The sequence below is a fragment of the Oreochromis aureus genome, linkage group 11, assembly GCF_013358895.1.
Source record: "Oreochromis aureus strain Israel breed Guangdong linkage group 11, ZZ_aureus, whole genome shotgun sequence".
Classification (NCBI taxonomy): domain Eukaryota; kingdom Metazoa; phylum Chordata; class Actinopteri; order Cichliformes; family Cichlidae; genus Oreochromis; species Oreochromis aureus.
Window position 1 is genome coordinate 22325772 of NC_052952.1, and position 20159 is coordinate 22345930.

Below are 20159 nucleotides of genomic sequence, written 5' to 3' on the forward strand. Positions count from 1 at the left end.
TTTTTTAGATTTACAAAGCAACAAGTCATAAGCAGCAATAACATATGTTGATCATTAAAAAGAACTTTGCCAGCCTACACAGTTCAATTAGAATGCAAAACTACAATATTAGTGTGTAAAATGTTAATGACTATAAGTTGAAATAAAATGCCTCAAAATTGAACAACTGCATTTCTACATTATTTAGATTAAAGATACCTAATAAGTAGTGGTACAGAGTTGGGTTGACATGGAGATAATTTCTTTATAAAAGATCAGTGATTTTTTTTCCTTAATGTCTGTCATTAAACACTGTTTATACTGTGACTTTTTTTATTACTCTATCACTCTCTACCAGAACTTCTTTCCCATGCTGTCTCACTTCTTTTGTCATCTGTCTTTTTCTCCTGGTTAGGAGGTGAAATGTCGCCACACCCGCGACCACCACAAAACTGAGGGCCAGAATCACAAGCCCCAGTCCCAGCAAATGAGAGGTTCCCCCTTTATAGAAGTTCAGCTGGTCCCACAGCCCCACAGCCAGGCAGCTGAAGCCGATGAGAGTTCCCCAAAATCCAAAAGCCAGCATGCAGGATCCACAAGACAGTTCAACGCCTCCAGTAACCACAGTGACGCCTGCCACTGACACAACTCCTCCTGGTAAGGTCACGGTTTCCGATTTAGATCCATATCTCACAGTAGAGGTGAGATCTGTTAAAGTTGAAGGATCAAGGGCTTCCATCTTGGACGCCATGGTCTGTTTTTATTGCTTGGTAGATGGCCAAGAGGGCTTTTTACACGCAGCTTCTTCTCTCTTCTTTCTACAATATCACGCATAGTCTTGATTAGAAAAAAACAAACACTTTGCATTCATGTCTGGTGTCAGTTATGCAGCTTCAAGTTTAAAATAAATCATCCCAAGCTGTCGGTATAAACTTTGTATAATTATATACTGTGTCAAATTCCCATCAGTGTGTTTGAGCTTTCCTTGAAATAACTGAACCTGTTTAGGCAGGCAACCAGAAGAAAACGTCCAGAGCTTAGGATCTGTATTTTTTTTTATGATAGCTATACATGTTATACACATTTCCTGAAATAGCCTTAACTGATGACCTATGTTTATTTTGTGGCTGTAAAGTATAATATGCATCGACCAATTCACTGCAGGCTCAGTTAATTAAATGTAAACTAGCTCAGTACACACCTTTTTAAAAGAATGAGCATTGTTTTAGTCTGATAATCGAAACAACCTTTCACACACGTGTTTGTCACGTCAGGTTTTCTACCAGTATTTGTAACTGCATATCTTTACTTTTTTAATGCAATGGACCTGAATATTAGGGTGTAAAAGCTTTTTATTCTAGAAATACAAATTAATTGTTAATATATTTTTAATTTTAGACAGCCAAAAAAGTCCTTTTTTTTTTTTTTTTACATTCGAAGTATAACATTTCTTACCTCAGTCTTGATCCAGGAGCTTAGACGTCAGAGGAAACTTTGTAAAAGTGAAGGTCCTTAAATAAAGTCTGAAAGTAAAATTATCTTTTAAATATGAAACTCTCTATGATTAGACACTAAAGGCGCTCCTGACTTCTCTCTGGACAGTGGGTGTAGAAATAAGTGCTTTTCTGAAATACATCACCTACTCGAGGCCTTGCAAAATTGTGGACGCAATCATCAAGACTGCCGCCACAGCATGTTTGTTCCCCTCTTTCCTTGTGTATAGTAGGAAGCTGTCGTCTGTCATTACGCGTCATTATGAGCCATTACCAGATATTTATCTGGAAACAACTCCCTTCCTCCTTTCCTCTTGCTTTCAGTCTTAAGATTTGAGTTGCGTCCCACCAAGGCACTGTTTGGACTGAGATTGTTTTTTTTTTTTCTTTAAACATTTTCCTGTTTGGCATTCCTATTTCTCCAATTATTGTCTCAGTGCTCTTACATCTCAAACTTTTGACTCGTACTCAACTTTGAAATGTTATCGGGGCGTTTTAATCCTGAGCCTGTCTATATTAAAACAGAACTATAGGTCAACACAAATTCAAGTTATACAAGATTAATTTCAAGACAACCTTGTTTCAGAGATCTGTTACCAAATGTAGAAAGTAATTAATAAGGCCGATCCTTCATTGACACATTAAGTGTTGCAGATTTATAGAGTACGTCAGCATTGACGTTTCACAGGTCAGTGCTGTAACACATGCGACGCTTGATACGGCCCATTAATACCATATAATGCTGCCAACCAGGAGGTTGTCACTGACCTAATTGTGGATATTTATAGTCATGTTATTTTCTGATACAATTAAACCTTTCAGTTTTCATTGTTTACGTTACTGTATGTGCATGTGTTCCTGCCTGTGAAAGAAATACAGATTTAATGTTGCAAAGCAATGTTAAAACTTCTTTCATAAAGTTCTGACACTGTCAGAATCATAATTAATCTAAGATGCCAAACACCCATGTTACCGATATTTTTACACACTCTCTCCCCCGAGTGGAAAAACATCTCAAGAGTAGCCACAAATCCTTGCTCGTTCTGGCTCTAGCAATTAGCCCAAACAAGAGTAGAGATCACATGTCAGGGATTGTTCTGTAGAGAAGGGGTAAGTCAGTTGACCGTCACCCTTATAGGATGAAGGCGGGGGTAATTGGCTATTCTCTGGCTTGTGTAGGAGAGGGCGGTGCTTGACTAATCTAGTTAGCAAATTATAGTTTAAACATAAAAAATGAATTATTGATTATCATACAGGGAAATACATGTCCTAAATATGATAAGTGGATGCTGCTTTCATCTCTGGTGTTTATGTGTCTTTCTTATATATGTGCATAATTCATGAAGTCTCCTTTACACATGCTATGTTGGTCTGAAACAACACCTAAGACAATCAAGATAATACTTTCTCTCTAATCAAAGTAGACACAAAGTAAACAGACTAATGACGTAAATGTGGCAGCCAAAGTGTCATGAAGTGAGTTTGTTGTACTGATAATTACCAGATAGCCTCCAATGAGAACATAGCTGTTGGCAGTTAATATGGAAACATGAAGAAAAAGTAGATCAGAGCTGAGTTACAAGAGACTAGACAGAAAAGAGTCTGTAGCAGAAAAAAATTCAAGTGAAGTCGTCAGTGTGTGTTTTGTTAGTGTGCAATTCAGAAAGCCTTTAAAACATGAAAGTATCTTATGGCAGAGAAAAGAGAGTTTAAGTCATGTCTGTGACTATTAATGTTGAGATTAAAGAAATTCATACAGTCAAAAAACATCTCAAAAAAATCAATGTTTATCTGAGTAATATAAACCTAAACTAGTGACTCAAAGGAAAGCAGTACTGTAGGACAGGAAGGAGGTCGTGCACAGACGGGGTCGGCAGTGACAGGGATATTAAGGGCGCAGGTGGGATTGGACGTAGACGTGGGTTGCTGAGGGAGTTAAAATTGCCTGGACAGATGGTGGAGTGGCTTTCAGTGCTCAATCAAACCTATTGAAGGTCATAACTAAAACAGCAGACATAATTTTAGGAAAACCCACCTGAAGCTTTGTTCAGAGTTTGCTAGAGAGCACCTACTCACCTTTCGTTGAGTTTACCAAAGTAACGTTTGGCTCCCAGAGTGAAATGTAACTTACAGTTAGATGCACTAAAGTTCTGTTTATCGTTTCATATTCAGCAATTTAGTACTAGTATATTAGTGGGTACAACACTAACAGGGATAAATTGATTCCCAGAGTTCAGAAGTAATTTAGCAGGTGTATAAATGTACACTAGAGCTTTCCGGACTTTTCAAACAGACAATAGATAAAATTAGGATCTGGGGTTGCAATTTGGTCAAATGCTCATCCACCTTAAATCCCGCATTAACAGACTTAACCTAGTCAACTCCTGTAGGACGTGCTTTCCCCGCCCGCCTATATCTTTCACTGTCTTACTGTCGAGAGAGACACTCGATTCCTCAGTCATCATCTGCTCACACAACACACAGGTAAGGTTTCTGCACATTTTGCACATATTAACAAGCAAGTTGTTATTAATTTACAGTTCAAGTGAATTATATCACAATTCTAAACTATATTTCAGATTTCTGCTTGGTTTTTGACATCGAGAGAAGACATCAAGCCAGTAAGCAATAATAGTTTGGAAAAAGAAGAGTCATTTTACAGAAGAGAAGAAAGCCTATCAAGTGGCATATCCCAGTCAAGCAGTTTAACACATTGTGAAGATATTAAAAAGAAACTACAATGGGAAACGCAACCAGTAGCGCACTATCAAAGGAGATCCTGGAGGACCTCAAGCTCACCACAAAATTTACCGAGCAAGAAATCTCCCAGTGGTACGAGAACTTTCAGAAGCAGTGTCCATCAGGACGCATCTCACCGGAGGAGTTTGAGGAAATCTATGGCCGCTTCTTCCCTGACAGTGATCCTAAGAGCTACGCAAGGCATGTGTTTCGTTCCTTTGACACCAACGATGACGGCACTTTAGACTTCAAAGAGTACATCATTGCACTACACATGACCTCCACTGGGAGGACAACCCGAAAACTGGAGTGGGCCTTCTCCCTGTTTGATGTAGACAAGAACGGATACATCACCAAGGCAGAAGTGAAAGAAATATGCCAGGTGAGGGGGGCTCAGTTTATAAAAGTGACATTGATGAATGGATGGGTGGCTTTAATGGTTCTAGTGTGAACCATTAATGTTAATGTTAACTCATATCCCGTCAGAAAGAGATTCATTTTAAAATTGATCTTTTTTTCTTATTCTGGTTTTTATTAATCCCCAAGCCCCAAAAAACCTAAAGTGTTATTTTTCTTTCACTATAACAACTTTGTAAATCAGAAGTTCAAACTATTTTCTCAGTCGTGGTTTCAGTGAGGAGGGAATGAAGATATGGATAAAATTTACAGGATTAACTGACATAACGCAACATAACGCAAAACCTTACATTAATGCCTGTTATTGAATCTAATGTTTTTGCTTTTTTTCTATGTTTAATTGGTTTAACTCTGTGACATTAGCTACTGAGGTCAACTAGCAGTAATAATGGATTATTTTGTTAGGTTATCTCCTTATTTTGTCCACGTTCTGCAAAATCCATTAAAGCTGTGTTGCTGTTAACTAAGAATTTACTATTCTTCTCATGGTATGTAGGTCTCAGTCTTAATTGGCAGCCCTATTAGCCAGTCTATTTGAGCCTAAAACTCCTGATAATCTTGGCGATTACAGGTTTAGCCTGCAGACAATATAGAGAGCCCTACTCCTGAGCAGAGCTACTCTTAAGTTCCACTCCTAAACGAGAGTATACTCATCATCTCGAGTCTAATCCACCACTGTTTTACTTGTGAGACTGCCACTGTGGACTGAAGACTGTACTATAATAAATGTTATGTAACTCCGTCTTATGGAGGTTTTACACTTTTCTATATTCTGTCTTCAGACAAATGATATAGAATTGTAAGAGGTTTAGACAGATCAGCCAAGAATCCAGCTGGCATTGTAATGGGATTGAATTCCTGGCCAACTGGCTTGAGTCCATAAGCACCATGTTTACAGCACACTGCATAAAATAGCTGCATTTTAAAGCCCCGATAGCCCCGATAGCAGTTCAAAAACTTACTATAAGATGAGATTCTTTCCGGTCTGTAAAACACTGAGGTAGAGGTCGACATATACAAATTTACTGTGTGGTAAAAGGATACACCGCCATTTTCCAGAAAGTATTCTTATGTAATGTATAAATAATATGTTAAATTAGAAAACATAAGTGAAAAAGGTGGAAATGCCCCAAAACCAGCCCGCAAGTACACTGTTCTGACAGGGTAGACAAATGCTTAAAGACTGCAAGTGTGATTTATTTTAAGGAAACCAGCTGATTAATTTTATTTTTATGACTTCACAACCTTGATGTCTGTCAGCATAGATCACAGTCTGAAGTCTAAACTCTACTGACCACAACATCAGAGGAGGGGCGAGATTGAGGGTTAGTCCAGGGAAAAGAGATGACATCTTGGTGTTTGGCCTGTGGCCTGAGTCTTGGCACTAATCCATGTTAATCTAGGTGTCTTAAATGTGGGAGATGAGTGCTCCCTCTCTAAGTGGGACACAAACTTAAAGGCCTGAACCTAAAGTGCACACTCAGGAGGTTTACACTCAGTTAGTCATTTAGCCCACTGCAGATCAACTATTTCTGAGAGATGACAGGAGAGTTGCCCTATGAAATGCTGTAGCTTGTTTGAATATTTATGTATTCATAATAAAAGGACTTTGCAATTTGTATAAATAGTCTATTTAAACTTAGAACTAGGTGTATTTGGAGGAAAGATTTGCTAGAATTTTTAACTGTTGAGAACAAAAGGCAGTCCTCATAAAATAAAATAAAAAATACTGGCCGCCATATTTTCACTTCAATACTAGTAACTCCAAATATATAAGATATTAATTAATTAACTGAAGAAGGCTGTTAGTGTCCTCGGTTTTACTACTGCTTACATATTCTTTGGTCTGTATCCATCTGCTTTATGTACTGTGCTGCTGATGAGAGAAATGATGCAGCATTACTATCCATCTTATACCCAACCCCCTCTCAGGCCTTGTTTAAGCTGATCCCCAAAGAGGACCACAGCAAACTGCCAGAGGATGAGAACACACCCGAGAAGAGAGCCAACAAGCTGTGGGGCTACTTTGAAAAGAAAGACAATGGTAGGACGTGTAGTGGTAGTGCTTCTGCTCAGAGGGAGATAATATCAATGGAAGCCCCTGCTATTTTTCTTTAGCTGATGTTCCAGCATCCTGTGGGGGAGATTACATTTTACAATCAGCTGTTTGGCTTAACAGTAATACAAGTATTAATCCACCTGGGGGCAAGTCTCCACTTACAGGATCACTTGTGTCACGCAAGCTTTATTACAAATCATTGGCCCAAAAACATCTTAAGTTATACATCACATGCTACTGTGTACCGAGCACACGAGATAAGAACATGTTGTTTAGATAACAATAATCCATCCTTGTGTTATCTCACTCTCCTGGCTTGTTTTGTATTTATACGTTTCTTGTCTTAACTCCTTATTTTTTCCTCCCTTCACAGATCGACTGGCTGAAGGAGAGTTTATTACAGGAGTGATCGAAAATGAGAATGCAATGCGTCTGATCCATTACGAACCAATAAAACATTAAATCCCTTCTCATTCCTACGTTTCTCCTCTTTGCACCCTTTTCTGTTTTTATTAAACTATTTTCTCTTTTTTTAAACACACTTTCCCCTCTTCTTCCTCTCTCTGTATCAGATGTTTTCTCTATCCCCTTCCTTAAATAACCTGGCCCCTTTGTAAATAAGCATTCCTACAGTTTCTGTACATTTGTGTGTTACACATACTTATACACATTAAGTATCATACTTAATTATTAGCTTGTTATGCTTTTTTTTGTCTTTTAGAAATCTGAAATGTCCTCCAGTATTGTAATTTACTCACTTGTACAAAAAAATTAAAGATTTTCTCATTCATCTGGGCTTTGGAAATCTATTTATCTTATCTCTCCTGGAAAACAATTAAATCTCCTTTGACCTAGAAACATACTGCATATTATAATGCTGGTGGTTGATAAAAATTTTCACTTTAGGTTTTAAGTTTTCAGTTATATTAATCCCTGACAGTAAATCCAGGATTATCTCAAATGTATAACCTACAAAAATTAAAGGTAAATTTAAGTACTTGTTTTTGGCTTTTGTAAAAAAACAACAACAAAAAAAAACTCGGTACTTATACAATTTTATCTCAAACATAGTATATGACAGGAACTAAATGCAGTTTTTTAGAGCGTTGTTTTCCTGAAACTGGTGTTTCGGTGTTGCAGATATTAGTGTGTGCAGGCATTTCTTTCCAACTTTCATCCTGACCCCCCACAAGCTGCTCCTCTCTTGCTTCACTCTCCTCCCTCTATTCCTCCTCCTTTCCATCCAACTCGGGATTACTGGTTTACACATAATCTTCTGTTCAACATCAGAGAGCAGACTTTTCAAAATCTCTGTAATCTTTCCATCTCTATGGGTTTGTCTGTGCATCTCCAGAGAGGCTGTGCTTGTAGTAGCTTCTGGTATACATGAATTGCATTAAAAATTTTTGTCTCTCAAAAGTTTCTGACCAAAGAAGTTTAAAAAAGGAAACATGTCTATGAGCAGCATGTTTCTCTATGGAACGTGCTGTTCTTTCAGGAATACACGCATCATCCTCTGGAACGAATTGATCGCTAAGATGATGGTTTTCAAGTTAATATATAAACAGTAGAATAGAGGAAGCATTTCTTTCCATTTGCAAACAAAGACATACATTTCTTTCCTACTATGAGGCACTGAGAAATACCCAGAAAAATGCAGGCTTGCATGTGAACAAGATACATACACAAATACATACGTTGTAGGCTTAGCGTTTTGATATGTGTGGATTTCTTTGGGCGTTGAGCCCAATCAGTACATCCCATGTTCACAGAGAGTCAAAGTGGACGACGAGAAAGAAAGGATGTGTTTGCTTGCATTGACCTTCTCCACCTTGGTTAAAGTGTCTTTCCTTTTCGGATTTTCAGCCCTTTCAGTTGATACGTGTTACTGATGCCCTAACAAGGTGAATCAACTCGGTCCATGGCTTCCCCCATCTCATCCATCTCTCTCTCACAGTCCTCACACCCCTCAGGGCCACAGCCTCCTACTAAAACCAAAGTTGGTACATCCCCATTTCCCACTCCGACTACGCTGCCATTTGGAGCCCACGCCACATCAATCATCCCATCTGGACATTGCAATAGGCCGCTGACAGAGTAGAGCCCTCCCCCTGGGACCACCTCGTCATAGGATGGGGCGTGAGTGGTGGCTCTGGCTTCCTCTAAACGTAGTCTCTGTCTGCGGCGAAGCTCGATGATGGTCTTTGTGTAGGAGTTGAGCGTGACGACAGCAGCTCCCATGCAGCAACTGAAGGACACCCAGGCGAGACTAGGAGCAGGGAATTTAACATAGTTAGGAGATGAGAAATATTAAGCTTGTAGTGAAACATTAAGTCCTGACAAAAGCTTAAATCATATCTGGCACCTACGCAAATGACCAGCCGTAGTCCCAGGATTGAGGCCTCCAGTCTTTGGGGCCCACAATTACTGTCATCTGAAACACTGTGGTGTACATCATATGTGCCACCATCCCAAGAAGACCTACACAGGAGGTGAAACAGACAAAATTAATCCAACTTAAACCGGGAAGTTCAGAGGACCATGCAAAAAAATAGATATGTTATATCTGAATATGCAGAAGGGGGGTTTACAAAATAATGTAAAAGTGAGCATTAGACTGAGTCTGACCTGATAGCACAGTGCACATAGCTGCATAGGCATTGATTTTTAGTGAGTGCATCTCTTTATGGGAACACAAGACTTCCAGCCACATGAGTAAGAACCCCATTCCCAGCAGACCGATGTATGTAAACTCAGAAATAACTGACAGCCAGAGCACACCTGCAACATGTCAACAACAGTGTGAGCACACTGTCACAAGCTAACTTTTAATCAAATGGCAATATGGCGATATTAAGGCAGGAGACTGTTAAGCAGTTCAAGCTCACCTTGAGTTTCTCCTGGAGTTAAGTCTATAAAGCTGCGACACTTCTCCCCTGCCAACAAAATGTCATGATTTAAGGATTAAGTTTTGCAGATGAAGTTGAAAAACATCAGCTTTGATTATCAATCCAAGTTGAAACCAAACAGCAACCCAAAAAATGAACTGCCCAAGTGTGCCTCTTACCATCACTGTGTTTTTCACAGCTTTCCCAGAAGCCTGTGTGGAAGTATCTAAAAGCAAACTTGTCTTCGCCCGTCTCCCATATGTAGTGGACAGCATTGGCCAGCTGCCTTTGTCTGATCTTAGCCAGCTCTTCTCTCCTGGCTGGAGATAGTGTGCGGTTGTAGGGGTTCTGAGTGGGACTCTCTGAGTGGGTGACAGTGGAAAAAAGCAAATTTAAGGTTCGGTTCTGCACCTGCTCATTCTTAATGTGGTCATAAGAATGAGAATGAGTTTAATGAGTATAATCCAGCCTTCACTAGGTGAACGTTCTGTCTTTGTGTAGTTTCTTATCATATGATGCAAACATTTAACAAATTCAGGAAATGTTGTCGGTGAGGCGTGAGCATTAACAGCTGATCCACTGATTGTCAAACACATAATGCAAGAAAAGGCAGTGAGAACATAAAAATGAGAAGGGAGTTAGACAGTAGTATACCGGCTATCAAATTGTGAAGGGTAGACATGTAAAAGTACGTGTCGTTAAAACGAGAATGGTTAGGGGTAAACACAAAAATCCTCCAAGTCTGCTAATTATACGGGTGCCTCAAAATCAGCAAGCCTCTGTGTACATGCAGTCTTGTCAATGTTCACTATGATGTGCCAAACACGTCCTCAGGTTTAGCAGCATAAGGGAGAGTTAAATCGACGCACTGTACATAGTAAAAATGAAATATTTCTGTGTGAGTTCACAAAGTACATGTAGTGTCAAAGATGATTGTTTTATGCAATAAGAGCTGTTAATCTGTGTGTGGATTAAGCATATCTGTTGAGAAAATATAGACCATGGGGCAGTGAGAGAGTCAACCTCGACTAAACCTTTAGAAGCAGCCTCACACCTCACAGATTAATACTAAGTCATAACTGAGTACACTGTGGAACAAAGGTATTGGGGGGGAAAAGGAGATTAAAAATAAGGACAATTGCTTTCTAACAGTTCAGTGTCAGAAAGCCTCATCCACTTTATTGTGTAAGCCGATCCAGCACCGCAAACAATCTCAGTGTGCCCGAGGAGCAGATTTGAATTCTCTAGATACCGTTTAACTTAGGACAGAAGCATAGCATCAAAAAGCATCTAGGCATGAAGGTTCAATCTTAAACTTTAAAAACGTGGTTTCACATACAACAGTGCTGCCAAAGAGTCCACCTGCTGAGCTTATTTTTTTTTTCGGCAGAGATTTCTTTTCAGCAAACTTCCCCCAGATGGAGTTTACTTCAGATGAAGCAGATGGAGTTTGCTTCAAGCAAAGCCGCCTCCATCTGCTTTACATGAAGCGTTCCACTGAACACTGAGAACCGGAGAGAAGCTCCAGAAAAAGTTAAAAATTATTTTGACAAATCTGTCTAATCAAATCAAATCTTATCTATTGTCTATAAATGATAGAAATCCCTAATTAAATCCTATCTTATTGTATTGCGTTGGCGATTATACAACCTACTGCAATAAAACACAATGAAAGACAGCATGTTTGCTTTTGAAGGTGTATCATAAGGCTGTGGCTATGATTGGTAGTAACTTGCTACTTACAGTTAATACTTTCAAATCATCCCAGACTCTTCAAGTGGCTAAATGCCAAGATAATATCACAACTGTTTACATAAGAATGAATCCAAGAATCTTTGCTGTTACAAGCGAATTGTGACATGTCTGTGAACATGATGCAACAGACTCTGGATTAGACACCAGTATATTTTCCCAACTTCTGTGCAGCACAGAAGTCAACTCAGATTTGATTGTTTGCTTTTTCTTTTAGGCCAAGTCAAAGCTTGATGTTCTGAAATACTCCTGAACACTACTATGAAGCATAAGCATTTCCACATAGTTCCACATTTCATGGAATGTCTAAAGGTCAAAGGAAGATGCACTTTGACACTGAATTTCTGTTTACGCCAGTAATGCTGTTTCAAAACTATACTATAAAGTGTGATGACTCACAGAACTTAGAAGTCTAAATAAACAGCTACATATCAAAAGGTTAAAGGTTACCAAAAAGCTGCATAAGCAAAGCTTCAAACTGATGGCCGGACATTCTCCTTTAGGATTTTCTAATAGAGAGCAGAATTTATTGTCCCATCAATTACAGCAAATCGTCCAGGTCCTGAAGCAGCAAAGCAACCCCAGACCATCACGCTACCACCACCGTGTCTGACTGTTGGTGTGATGTTTTATTTATGAAATGCTGAGTTCGTTTTACTCCATGTAACAGGATTCAAACCTCAAAAAGGTTCCAGCATTGTCTCGTTAGTTCACAAAATATTATCCCAAAGGTCTTGGGGATCATCAAAAGCTTTTTTGGCGAATGAGAGATGAGCCTTTGTGGGGTTTTTTGGTCAGCAGGTTTTCTCCTTGGAACTTGGAACTAACACTGACCTTAACTGAGAGAAGTGAGGCCTGCAGTTCTTTAGATGTCGTTCTGGGTTCTTTTAGGGTTCTGGAGTCCACTACAATGAGTCGCTGATGTGCTCTTGGAGTAATTTTAGTAGGCTGGCCACTCCAGGGAGGCTTCACCACTGTTCCAAGTGTTCTCCATTTGTGGATAATGATCTCACTGTGGTTCACTGGCACTCCAAAGCCTTAGAAATTGCTTTGTAACCCTTTCCAGACTGATAGATGTCAATGTGTTGGCTTTTGAGGTCTTTTAGCCTTCTTCACTTTATTGACAGGATCTATTTAAATGATCTCTTGATTCCGGGTTTGGATAGCTTTTAACGAGTGAAATTACCATCTGAAAACTGCACTTTGTGCTTACTCTGGTTGTCTTTGTATAATATTCACGCTTTACTGATCTGAGATATTTAAGTTTAACAAATATCCAAACAACTAAGAAATCAGGAAGGGGGTAAATTCTTTTTGATGACACTGTAAGTATATGTACAATACATTAATGGTAAATAAATACAGAAGTCCTTTGGATATGTTGAGTTTCCTACCTGTGGTGTAAGGCTCACTGTTGTTCTGACCGCAGTTCTTCATTTTGACAGGCGACAGGCAGAGGGGCTTGACCACCTTGTGAGTGCCCTCACACCAGTATGAGGTGCAGAGAGCCAGGATGGAGAGGGCCAGAGCCAAAGAGGTCAAGGTGAGGGAGAGCAGGGAGCGAGAGCGACGGGACATGCGTTCCAGCATGGCCACGCGGGAGAAGATGGAGGTACGGGTGGGGTCAGAAAGAGAGAGAGGAAGGTCAAAGTGAGATAAACAGGGGGCAGAACAGGACAAGGCACATGGGAATAGCAGGACAGAAGGTATGAAAACAGCCACAGATGGAGCTGAGAGGGTGGGACAGATGCTTTGTGGGGGTTTTAAGAGGTTATGGGCGGCCAGGTTTAAAAAGAAAACAAATAAAAACGTGATGTAACAGTAAAGAAAGAAGATAAGAAAACAGATGAGGAACGATACTGTAAAGTCAGTGGGATTAACAGAAAGGAAGATAAAGAAAGAGAGAGAGCAGGGAGCACGACAAGATGCTCTGATGTTGATACACGTGGGAAAGAGGGACAGAAGGAATGAAAAAATGAACAAGAGGAGATTTAGGTGGATGATTTGGGCACAGTGGGAGAGAACCAAGGGATTCCAGGATATTACTCTTTGTTGCCCTGACTTCTTCAGTATGAGGAGCTATTGATTCCTGTGGGAACAGATACAGACATGCATCCTCTGAAATCAACACTCAAAGCCCCCTTTTTTCTGTATTAGATCAATTCAGCTGTATCAAAAAAGCATTTACAAATATCAGAATTTTTTGATAAAACTTGTACATCGAAAGAGGACATCAAATACATTCCTGAACTTAATACTTTGCAAAAAAAAGTTAAATGAAATTGTGAGCAAGTGAGCATAAAAAAGAAAACAGAGGCTAAAAGGAAAGTGCCCATATAATGAAATCTAGCTTTACACTGTCAATCACTGCCTGAAGTCACATAAGTCCTCCAGCTGTTTAAAGGCGGGTTGTGGAAGGCTGAGTAATGTGTACTTTCCTGTGACCCCGGCTAACATCTCCGTGCTTCCTGATTAACACACTCAGCCCCGAGCCTGCCGCTCATTATGAACTGTGGGCCTTAAGTGGAAGGCCCGATGTAGGGGAGCAAAACACTAGATTACTTTTTTGATGAAATTATAGATAAGCCAGAGATCTAAATGAAATTTTTTACACGTAATCCCTGGAAATCTGCTTTAATCTGTTTTTGTTAGGTGTGTTTTAGTGTGAAGTACACTTTGACCATGTCTGCTGCCAATCTTTCTCTCATGCAATGTCCCCCTGTCAGCTCAAAGCCCCTGAAACACAACACAGATTAAATCAGGTGTATTTTGCACATCACTCATCCCTTAGCATGGTTTCTGTCATCTGTACTGCTGAAAATAAAACTCCATCAGTATGGTAATATGCTTAATGACCAGTGGAGCGTTACTGAGGCAGTTAAAGCCAATGCTCAGCAGAGATAAGGCTTTCCTAAATACTTGCATTGCATTTACTCTCAGATGTACATTATGTCCTTTCAGAAGTGCATGTTTTAGGCACTGTTCATTTAGATTACCGCTCAGTGCGTCACACCATCACAGAGATGTCAGTTTAATTAATTCAGCACTGAAACAATTACCCCACAAAACACCTTGATAATCTACATGAAAGTCTACCTCTGCATATTACTGATGGTTTAACAGCAACCAGTGACCAAGTATTGATATTTATAAGATAATGTTTGAAATGGTTACTCTTAGCATGAACCTTACCATGTCGACTGTTGCTAAGACAATAAATATTTTCAGCCTTTACACGTCAGTAACTAGCTGATGCATCATTTCCCAGTTTGCTCAACTTTTGCAGACGTCGGTCCAAAATAAGTTCAGTTTTCATTCATGAATGACAAATTTAATTGAACACTCAGTGTAATAACGAGGTTTTTTTGGTATGTTTAAATATTAGAGAAATTATGTTTTTGCAAATGCTGATGAAGAATCCACAAATGACTTCAGAACAAATTATTTTTAAATAATTAAAATACCTACCAGACTTTGTTCTCGCCCTCTGTAGTCTTTCATGTCCATCATGAAGTAACTACCATGGTAAAACATATTTCACTGCCTTTCACTGCCACTCTAGTGTGGTTTTTCTCTGCCTTCTTCATAAGCCCTTAATCAAAAAGCTCCTTCACAACTTTAGTTCAGCTGCTCCATCTTGAATACCCTCTCTGTTGCTACTCTCTTCATCTTTTCTCTGTGCGTCAGTTTTCCTCCTCCAGTATGAGCATCAGTGGCCCTTACCTCTCCAGCTGCAAGCCCCGTGTAATCCTCCTGCGATGGAGATGCGAACCGATGGAGTGACTGCATGTCTCTCTCCAAGCCACTCTACTCCCTTTACTGTCTTTCTTGGGAATTTATGACACAAACCCATCCTGAATCATGTAATCCCTCTAAGTCCATCTGTTACTATAGTGCCCCCTCTCTTCCTGTGTCTGTCCCTTTTCAGCGGTGGCCTTCTCTAACCCTCCCTAAACTTTAATCAGCAGTTTAAGTTCCACTGCATTACAGCTCTATTTTATTTTTTTATTAACATTATAGTACCTTATATACATTTCCCCAGATAAGCAACAGCACAAAAAACAAAAACAGTGTCAAGACTTTATGATGTGTCACAATAATTTATTTACAGTGTATTTACAAAAAAACCTGTAAGACAGTAAACGGCAAAGGGGAAAAACAACACTGTGTTGTCATGTTTGTGAAGTTAAGGATGGGGATAGGAGGGAAAATGTACTTGTAGAAAGCAGCTAACCCCAGGCTTGAGATTTACAATAATGTAGAACCAGCTTGCCATCACTTCCAAAACACTGAAAGACAAAGAGGAAGACAAAAAGATAGGAATACAGACGTTAGAGTTAAACTGTCACACACGGGAGTGAGCTGTCAACAAAGTCTAAAATCAGTGTTAACTGCTGTTATGACATCAGAAAGGACCTTTTAACTAGATATTGATCTGTCAGTGAGAGCAGAGAGGTGATCGGCTAACCACTGATCTAGACTTGGACGTTTTTACTGTTACTTGTTAAGACATTTACCAGTGGTCAAGGATTTAAGATTATGTCACAGAAAACTTGTCTCTTATTGCACCCTCTGCTGGTAGAAGCTCTGCATGACCTGTCCAGTCACACAGGCTGAACTTGCAGATACAGTTAGGTCTATAAGTTTTATACATTTTTGGACATTGACTGTTTTCTCCCCTCTGTTAATTTTGCATCTATACTCCACCACAGTGGATTTTAAATCAAGAAAACAAGATGTGATTGAAGTGCAGATGTCCAGCTTTAGTTTAAGGGGTTCAACAGAAGTTTTTATTAACTGCTTAGGAATGACAATGATTTTTATACAAAGACTTCACGAGTAGTCACCAGGTGAGGCACGTTCCCTTGTTACTTAAAGACAAATTAAGTAGATAAAGGATCTGGAGTTATTTCCAAGTGTTGAACATGCATTTGGCAGCTTTTCACTGGAACTCTCGATACGATGTCCAAACAGTAGTTCATGCAAGTAAAGGAAACCATCATTAGGCTGGAAAAACAAAGTAATGCTGTCAGAGAGACAGCAAAAAATTTAGAAGTGGCTAAGTTAACAATCTGGCTCATTCTTTAAAAAGGAGGAATCCACTGGTCAGGCAACACCAAAGGGCCTGAAAAAACACAGACAACAACTGAAGTGGATAAAGCCGTAGCATTGTCCAGGTCCACAAGCAGGAGACAGTTTTATGAATAGAAATGTAGAGGCTTTACAATAACATGTAAACCACTCAAGAACAAGAAGGTCTGATTAGATTCATTTGTATCAGAACAATGGGAAGAGAAAGTATGGAGAAGGAAAGAACAGCTCACGAAGCATATGGCATTATCTGGTGGAGGAAATGCCAGTGGAGGCTGGTCACTGGTGTTTACTGATGATGTCACTGCTGGTAGAAGGAGCAGGACGAATTGTGAAGTGTGCAGGGTTATACTCTCTGCTCAGAGTCAGCTAAATGTTTCAAAACTGTGCAGACAGCACTTCATAGTCCAAATGGATAATGACCCAAAACGTACTGCAAAAGCGACTCAAGAATTTCTCACGGCAAAGAAATGAGATATACTTCAATAGCCAAGTCAGTCGCCTCATGTCAACCTGATATAGCAGATTTTCAGTTATTAGTTGTGGCGAGAACCACAATGAAGCAGCAACTGGCTGCAGTAAAGGTCGAAACGCTTAAGAGAGGAAACGCAGAATTTAGTGAGGTCTCTGACTACAAAGGATTTTCATTCACTTATTAAAAACAATACTTATATTTAAAATGATGTTCATTTGTCCAATTAATTTTGCGCCATTGAAAATGGATTCTGTATTAAAAAAACAACCAAAAGAAAAACAAAAAAACTCTTGAGTTAAAGCTGAAAGTCTGCACTTTAGTCATATTTTGATTGTTTGAGTTAAAAATTAATTAAGCTGATGTACAGAGGCAAAAAAGTGTCCAAAGAAGTTTGGACCCAGCTAAATACTTACCTAACACTAGTGCTACTGATGTAATATTTCAGTGAAGACCAACTTACTACTCCAGTATAGCAAAGGTGATTTTGTTGTAGCCATCTAATAAATTAATCTCAGCAAAATGTGTGACACCAAGCAAAAACTGTCAAGGTCACTGACACAGAAATAAATGCCCTCCTTTTTCCATACAGATTTTTGGCCATATCTCGGTCTATAACTGCAGACTGTGCTCTGTTAAATTAATGAAACAACAGGGAACATAATGTTGTTGATAAACTGTATGTCTGTGTGTGCTGTCACATTTAAAACTGTACATATACTCACATCAAAGAGGACCCCTACTTCTTGATCCGGTGAGGGGGCAAAAGACTGGTTAACATAGATGAACTGAGGAAAAAAAAAAAAGATTTCGTTTTCACAATGGCTTTTTAAATCATGTCTATTATAAGACTTCAGAAATTAACAAGCTGGTAGAAAAATTTCATGCTTACTAGTTGTTCATTGGCATCAAGCTTGAGGAAGCGAGATATGAATTGTGAAAGAGACTGTACTGTTCTCCCCCTGTCCACTGCCCACTTCTTTGTTTTCATTATAGGAGTGTCTCCCACTGCCTTCAACAGCACATCGACTATAAAAATGAAGAAAACAAAACTGAAAGTTATTCGGCAGTGTTGCAACACCGACTGGCACAGGCAAATCTCAACTTGAATTTACAGTGGAATTTCTGGAGAGGTGCAGTCACTGATGCATAGCCACTACACTATACTATACCATACCATAGTGGAAAAACAAAAAAATACTGTAAAGGCAAACCCTCATCCCAAGTAAACATCCAACTAAGCCAGTGCTGCACAGAGTTCAAAAATGTTACTGTATTATTTTCCCCCAATAGTGTTTTGGTGAAATATCAAACACTCCCCTGTGGAAATTTTAATTTCATATTGCTCTAGGTGTTGTTGTTTTTTGTGATGTGTTTAATGTGGAATGTGCATAATAACCCCCTTTAACTTCTTGTCTTCGTGTGCTTTGACATCAGCTTTTCTGAAGGGCAGAAAAAAAAAACATTGCCTAAGCTTAAACATAACCTCTACTAATAATGTAAACAACATTCAACACCCAGAGGTAATTCAATTACTAAAATCTAGTTTTAAGTTACTACGACCTCATTTATTTGTTTCATTAAATTTTAGGCAGGGTATTGCAAGATTGAAATTAGATGTCTGGCTACATACAGACTAAGCTGTCTCTTTACCTCATTTTAATTTACGGGGTTTCATTAAATTTCTGTTGTGGTATCTGGGCAACATAGTCCTGCAAAACTATGCAGGTTAAGTGAGTTATTAATCCCCTTTTCTTTACTCTTGAATGTTTCCAGTGCAGTAGGTCTCAAAAATGAAAAATATGCATATATTTAACAGCATTATTTCCTTAGTTATAATTAATATAACATCTGCAAACTCCAAATTTTGTTCATTAGACTATCTACTCATATTTCGGGTCAATCCAGCAGGAAAGTTGAAGGAAAGTAGCATTTTCTTTATTTTTGTGACTAAGAGAAGTTCATGTTAAAAACTATTATACTCTTTTTATTTTGCATTATTTGGAATGCAGCTATATATCATTCAAAAATAGTTGCTATGTCTCTTTTATTACTTATTATTATTACTTTCATTAGCATGTTCTTACTATGGAACGTTGAACTGCTTGAATTGTTTGGTGTAAAAAAGGAAATATTCAGACCTTTTTAGATCAGTCCCAAATTACAGATCTTGACTCATTTTTATGGTAAGAGAGGCCAGTGAAAACATCTGGCTTATCTTTTATAGTTTTTCCATGTTCAAACATCGCCTAAGATTTCACAGAGAGTATCCTGGGAGTGGATTGAAAGACAATTTATTAAAACAAATATATCTTTACAAGTACTTGATTTATGAAGCTAATATTTTAACAGCAATGATTTGTATATATATGAAAACTTTGGAGCTTAATATTTTTAGGCAGAATTGAGACAGTTGAACAGCAAATGTAAAACAAAATATGAATTGAGATGGAATGTTCTATTTTTAGTGGTATGTTCAAAGTAATCGCACATCGGGAGCTAACAGAAAAAGTTATGTTTTTAGAGGTATAATGTGATATCAATCTTTCAAAGCCTTTTAATTTCAGTAGTAGCTGCTGTTATTCCTTTTGCAGTCCAGGACTTGATTCTATAAACTGTTTTATTAGGTTTAAACTCACAGTCGTAGGCACACCGTGCGAGTTTTATGTATTCTAGTTTATGTTCTCTTCTTAACATATCCCAGATTTTCAGCAGAGCCTCGATCCATGGATTTTGTGACATTTTAAGAGTTTTGAGCCAAGTGTAGCTCCTTAAGATCCTTGTTATATTTGCACGCATGATATGTTGCTATTGAGACGACTGGTTAGTATATTTAATCAAATATGGCAAAACAGAGACTTTCTGTGAACTATGTAACACGAGAATACGAAATATCTGTAATGTTTATTAGCATTAGCTTCAGCTATTCCCCAAATCGGCAGTACCACTTGCTAGAAGACGACGTGCTTATTGGTTGAAGAGAGAACATGCTTCCACCCTAGTGGCCGACTTTCACTGTCAATCATCTTGTACGTCACACATCCGGATGTGTTTTCAATAGCATTAGCAACAGTCATCAGAAACACAATTGTTTTCCCGTAACTGAGAAGTTATTTTTCGCTCTCTTACTTTTCTTCTTCTCGTCATTTGTCGTCGAGTCGTCAGACGGCGGCTGTGTTTCTTCTTTCTGCGTTTCTGTTGGGGACTCTGCTGTGTCAGACATCTTCGGTTCACCCTCCGGGTTACTTTATGGTTTCCAGCCACCTCAA

At 38.9% G+C, this 20159-nt stretch overlaps 3 protein-coding genes across 6 annotated transcripts; 1 reads left to right on the forward strand and 2 right to left on the reverse strand.

The window, feature by feature from the left end:
• Positions 1 to 503: 503 nt before the first annotated feature.
• On the forward strand, positions 504 to 8561 carry rcvrn2 (recoverin 2). 3 transcript variants are annotated; one of them, XM_039620207.1, is made up of 5 exons: positions 504 to 636; positions 3839 to 3956; positions 4052 to 4593; positions 6561 to 6672; positions 7061 to 8561. In XM_039620207.1, the coding sequence occupies exons 3-5, from the start codon at positions 4213 to 4215 to the stop codon at positions 7147 to 7149; spliced, it is 582 nt and encodes a 193-aa protein (XP_039476141.1). In that variant the 5' UTR covers positions 504 to 636; positions 3839 to 3956; positions 4052 to 4212; the 3' UTR covers positions 7150 to 8561. The 3 variants fall into 3 exon arrangements, with proteins under 3 accessions (XP_039476141.1, XP_039476142.1, XP_031600156.1); XM_039620208.1 differs by having other exon boundaries at positions 545 to 636; positions 3863 to 3956; XM_031744296.2 differs by lacking the exon at positions 3839 to 3956 and having other exon boundaries at positions 546 to 636.
• On the reverse strand, positions 8562 to 15323 carry si:ch211-149k23.9 (germ cell-specific gene 1-like protein). 2 transcript variants are annotated; one of them, XM_031744293.2, is made up of 7 exons: positions 14796 to 14815; positions 12722 to 13416; positions 9755 to 9937; positions 9576 to 9623; positions 9316 to 9468; positions 9057 to 9168; positions 8562 to 8956 (listed from the first exon to the last, which is right to left on the reverse strand). In XM_031744293.2, exons 2-7 carry the CDS (start codon positions 12915 to 12917, stop codon positions 8584 to 8586), a joined length of 1065 nt encoding a protein of 354 aa, XP_031600153.1. In that variant the 5' UTR covers positions 12918 to 13416; positions 14796 to 14815; the 3' UTR covers positions 8562 to 8583. The 2 variants fall into 2 exon arrangements, with proteins under 2 accessions (XP_031600153.1, XP_039476138.1); XM_039620204.1 differs by having other exon boundaries at positions 9316 to 9336; positions 12722 to 15323.
• Positions 15324 to 15411: 88 nt separating this feature from the next.
• Positions 15412 to 20155, reverse strand: atg12 (ATG12 autophagy related 12 homolog (S. cerevisiae)). Its single transcript, XM_031744297.2, has 4 exons — positions 20020 to 20155; positions 17783 to 17919; positions 17616 to 17678; positions 15412 to 15616 (listed from the first exon to the last, which is right to left on the reverse strand). Exons 1-4 carry the CDS (start codon positions 20111 to 20113, stop codon positions 15557 to 15559), a joined length of 354 nt encoding a protein of 117 aa, XP_031600157.1. The 5' UTR covers positions 20114 to 20155; the 3' UTR covers positions 15412 to 15556.
• Between the last annotated feature and the right edge of the window lie 4 nt (positions 20156 to 20159).

Excerpts from the sequence above, each read along its gene's own strand:
- si:ch211-149k23.9 (XM_031744293.2), bottom strand. The coding sequence starts at position 12,917 with ATGCTGGAACGCATGTCCCGTCGCTCTCGCTCCCTGCTCTCCCTCACC. Across the intron at positions 9,469-9,575 it reads AACTCCAGGAGAAACTCAAG|GTGTGCTCTGGCTGTCAGTT; the intron begins GTGAGCTTGAAC and ends GACATGTTGCAG. Across the intron at positions 8,957-9,056 it reads GACTACGGCTGGTCATTTGC|TCTCGCCTGGGTGTCCTTCA; the intron begins GTAGGTGCCAGA and ends CCCTGCTCCTAG.
- rcvrn2 (XM_039620207.1), top strand. The coding sequence starts at position 4,213 with ATGGGAAACGCAACCAGTAGCGCACTATCAAAGGAGATCCTGGAGGAC. Across the intron at positions 4,594-6,560 it reads AAGTGAAAGAAATATGCCAG|GCCTTGTTTAAGCTGATCCC; the intron begins GTGAGGGGGGCT and ends ACCCCCTCTCAG. Across the intron at positions 6,673-7,060 it reads CTTTGAAAAGAAAGACAATG|ATCGACTGGCTGAAGGAGAG; the intron begins GTAGGACGTGTA and ends CTCCCTTCACAG.
- atg12 (XM_031744297.2), bottom strand. The coding sequence starts at position 20,113 with ATGTCTGACACAGCAGAGTCCCCAACAGAAACGCAGAAAGAAGAAACA. Across the intron at positions 17,920-20,019 it reads AAATGACGAGAAGAAGAAAA|TCGATGTGCTGTTGAAGGCA; the intron begins GTAAGAGAGCGA and ends TCATTTTTATAG. Across the intron at positions 15,617-17,615 it reads AAGTAGGGGTCCTCTTTGAT|TGTTTTGGAAGTGATGGCAA; the intron begins GTGAGTATATGT and ends TTTGTCTTTCAG.